The sequence below is a fragment of the Helianthus annuus genome, chromosome 15 (assembly GCF_002127325.2).
Source record: "Helianthus annuus cultivar XRQ/B chromosome 15, HanXRQr2.0-SUNRISE, whole genome shotgun sequence".
Taxonomy (NCBI): domain Eukaryota; kingdom Viridiplantae; phylum Streptophyta; class Magnoliopsida; order Asterales; family Asteraceae; genus Helianthus; species Helianthus annuus.
Window position 1 is genome coordinate 8,486,785 of NC_035447.2, and position 4,322 is coordinate 8,491,106.

At 36.2% G+C, this 4,322-nt stretch overlaps 1 protein-coding gene across 1 annotated transcript; it reads right to left on the reverse strand.

Annotated features, from left to right (window-relative positions):
• Positions 1-1,392: 1,392 nt before the first annotated feature.
• On the reverse strand, positions 1,393-3,700 carry LOC110910455 (60S ribosomal protein L23). The gene is made up of 4 exons (XM_022155100.2): positions 3,591-3,700; positions 3,230-3,514; positions 1,928-1,969; positions 1,393-1,636 (listed from the first exon to the last, which is right to left on the reverse strand). Exons 1-4 carry the CDS (start codon positions 3,601-3,603, stop codon positions 1,554-1,556), a joined length of 423 nt encoding a protein of 140 aa, XP_022010792.1. The 5' UTR covers positions 3,604-3,700; the 3' UTR covers positions 1,393-1,553.
• Positions 3,701-4,322: the final 622 nt, after the last annotated feature.

A 4,322-nucleotide genomic window follows, 5' to 3' on the forward strand; every position in this document is an offset into this window, starting at 1 on the left:
TTTGTACTCATGCATAACTAGTTGCACATAATCAATAATTATGCAACTTGTGAAGCACCTACTTGTAAACCATTCCATGAGCTGGCATATCGTGTATACCCGTACACGATAAGACACGATACACGAAATCCTATACACAAACACAACACGATAACTTATCGTGTCATTTTTTTCAAACACGAACACCACACGATATACACGAAAATTACCTGTTAACACGATTGTTCGACAGTTATACACGAAAATTACCTGTTAATAGCTGTTAACACGAACACGACCTGGTATCTGAGAGTTACAGAGGGGGGTTTAGGGTTTTATTTTTTTTTAATTGAATGAGGAATGAAAATAGAAAGAAATTAAGGAACCCACACGCACATGGCTGATGAGTTTTATTTAATTTAATTTCTTATCGTGTACTAACGGGTATTAACAGGTAAACAGGCATTTAACCTGTTTATACACGAAAATTAACAGGTAATCTCGTGTCTACTTGTTTGGTACACGATACATGTTAAGACCATACACGATACCTGTTAACTTCGTGTAGATTCGTGTCATGTATTTGTGTAAAATTGCCAGCCCTGTCATTCCTATTACTTTGGGTTAACTATAAGTTATGATAAACTTTGTTTCTAATCTTTTATTTTGCCAAAAGATCATAAAAATGAGTGGATTAAGTAGAGGATTCTAATTGAGATAGTATGAAATTATTATATTTAGTCAAATTCGTTAATAGCTATAAAAACAATTCAACTTTGGACCCTAGCGAACTGAATTCGCACCTTGTCTGAAAGAACTCGCGTAAAATGGCATAGATTCACTTGACATGGAAACAAACAACCCAGTTTCACTATGAAATCTAGAAAACACCTATAAGTACTAGGTTAACACAAGACAATTCTTTAGACATCCAAATCTTATAACCATATCTATTGTTTCGTTTAGGTAAAAACCGAAATGTGAAACCTGTTGGTGTTAAATTCTTATACGTTGTTGACTTAAACAACCCAACACAAAAAGCCCAAGATTGGTCAGTTTTTTTTTTTTTTTTTTGTGGGTTTTAACTAAGAATCTAAGATTATAGAAAGTTCGAAACAAATAAACACTCGCTATCCAAATAAGTCAGGTATGGAACCGGGTACACGTTAGACGAATTTATTGCTCCGTTTTGGGTTTTTTGTCGAAGCAGGTTCCATACCAGTTTTGTTTCAATGTTTGAGTTGAGCCCCACACACCCTTACATTAACAACCAGAAGCAGTATGAGTCGTCGACTCAACCTGCAGTCATGAAAATAGATCAAGGGGTAGTAACACACCTTGACAATTGATCTAAAACAATACTATTATTAAATTTCAACTAAACAAACTTCGAAAAATATAAGAGAAAACATATATCGGTTGCCAACACAAATTAGATTCTTAAAATAACATCTAAATACTTTTTGAAAAATAAGAATATCTTGTCTTTGCACCACCAAAAATTCTGAATAACATCAAAATAAAAAGTAAAAACAAACCAGGCTACCCTGGTGATTAAAAAAACTCCAAATGACCTACACTATTGCATTTGCAGCACTAGCAATTCTTGGCCATAAATCAGCACACTCCTTTCCAATGGGTCCAGTAATTGCAGATCCTGTAAATAATGCACAAAAAAAACCTCAACTTTCATATATAAACATATATATCTGTTGTATGTGGTAAATATATGTTAACACAAATCTATTACACTAATAGTATAATTATTCTAACACAGACAACTAACTAAAGAGGTAAAAATTTACGACCACACGTGTAATGCATTGTCTTGTCAACCTCTCGAGTTTCGAATTCAACTAATTTCTACTTTTTAGGCTTGTCCGTTTAGTATGAGATAACACATAACCCAAATTGCAAAGAAAAAGAACTAGCAGTTAAATAGAATTACCTTTCATTTCTCCCTTAGGATTGACAATAACTCCAGCATTGTCTGCAAAAAACATAAAGTTTCGAATAAATTCTTATAATTTGAAATAAATATGATAAAAATAAAACAAAAAAATGGTTGTTTGATAAAGCTTTTTTCAAACTAAAGATGAGTAAGCCCTGAAAATAACATACATGACACAAAAACACTACAATTAAACGCCGCTGACGTGTTCAATATGTTTGTATAAAAAGATCACCCTCTATATCAATTTGAATAAAAAGTCATAACAAATTTCAGAGTTAAACCGCTTTGGGTTCATTCAGTTTGCTGATTGGGTTTTTTCACCAGTTTTTACCACATTTAATCAATCTTTTACTCGTTCAGTTCGGGTTCAACCAGGTCTCAAAGAACAGGTATACAAAAAGGTACGAAACCTACATGTTCAATCAGGTTGAAACCAGTTTGTCTTTGTAACAATTCCAGAATCGATTTAAGTGCGTCCTGGTTCATCATTTTCGGTTCTCAGACCAGTTTAGTGCTGCACCTCTCCAACCCATTTAACCAAATTCTTGCTTCCCACTTGACTCATTTTTATAAATGAGTTACAATATTGGAATCAGAGTTAAACAACTGTCAGTACTCAGGAGTGTGTACTAGGGGTGAGCAAGTTTAGGTCCGGACCGAAAATAACCGAGAACCGAACCAAAAAATATACCAAACTCAACCCGAACCCAAGTACCTAGGTATTTAGATCGGTTCCAATTTTTCATATAAAATTGGGTCGGGTCGGTTCTCGGTTCTTTTAATGGTGAAACCCCACTTAGACCTATAGACCGGAACCGACCCTATATTTAGGGTAGTGAATCGGTTCTTTATTTTATGTTTGATCGGTTCTCAAATCGGGTTTTTCCTTTTGCTCACCCCTAGTGTGCAATAACCAAACCGTTAACCAAAACCAAATCAAACCGAACTGAAATTAACCAAAACCGAATTAACCAAATTTTTTGCATCATCGGTTAACCGAACCAAACCATTGCATATTTTCATATATTTCTAGTTTCTATACCTCTGTTTCATGAATTTCTTGTTTTATATCTTTATTTCATTTATTTATACATCCATTTCGTGTATTTATACATTCATTACATGTATTTTTAAGCAAAAAGTTTAGCCGAAATTAACCGAACCAAAAACCAACAAATTAACCGAACAGATTAACTGATGACTTCGGTTACGGCTAATGCTAATAACCAAACCGAACCATTCACAAGTAGTCAGCTCCAACAAACTCCAAATCAAAAACAAACATCAAAACCATACCTTCAAAGTACATAAACACACCATCCTTTCGCCTCCAGGGCTTGCGTTGACGAACAATAACCGCCGGCATAACCTTCTTTCTGAGATCCGGTTTCCCCTTCTTAACCGTCGCCATAACCATATCTCCAACGCAAGCAGACGGCAAACGGTTCAACCGTCCCTTGATCCCCTTCACTGAGATGATGTACAGGTTCTTCGCTCCTGTATTATCCGCACAATTCACCGTCGCCGCCACCGGAAGACCTAGCGACATCCGGAACTTGTTTCCGGCGGAACCTCCGCGACCTGAAAAACAATAAATGATTAATTGATTGAAGATGTGACGATGAAATTGATTGGTTTTAGTGGATAGTGATCGTACCTCTCTTCGACATTGTTGAAACCCTAGATTTGCAGGTGAGAGGTTGAAGATGAGGATTTTATAGGTGTTTTTTAGGGCTTGGTTAGGTTTGGGCCGTTGCTATATAATTGGGCTAGACATGTAGGTGAAAATAAACCGGTATTGAAAACGGTTAGAAACCAGCCCAACCCATCGGTTTCGGATTAAACCGGGTTTTTTTAGAACCGGGTCTGGGTTTGATCAACAACCGGTTTCGGGTAGAAACTGTTCCGAGTACGTTCTGGTTTTTGACGGTGCTTTGACCAGTTTGCCAGGTTTTTTCGGCTTTTGACCAAATAGAGGTGGAAATGGTTCCAAATTTCCAGTTCAGTTCCTTTTTTTTTTCTAAACTCGGGTCTAGAACTGATTTGTACCCACGAGTCGGGTCTGGAACCGGGTTTTTTGTGCAACTCTATTTGAAACCGACCAAATGTGAACTGAATTTGTTACAATTGAGTTTCAAACGTGAACCAAACCAATACTTTCCTCAAAAAGCAAGTTTGGGAATCGGAATCGGTTTGGAAAGAATTCGCTTTTGTCGATAATTGACCAAACCTGAACCGGTTTGGGGAAGAACCCAGTTTGTGCAACTATACTATACCTTTCTCATGCTTCCTTTACAAAATTTATTGTTGGGTGCGTTTAATACAAAAACAATTTACATAGTTGTACCGAGTACTTAGTGATTTATATATGTAACAAAGTTAGAAAGAG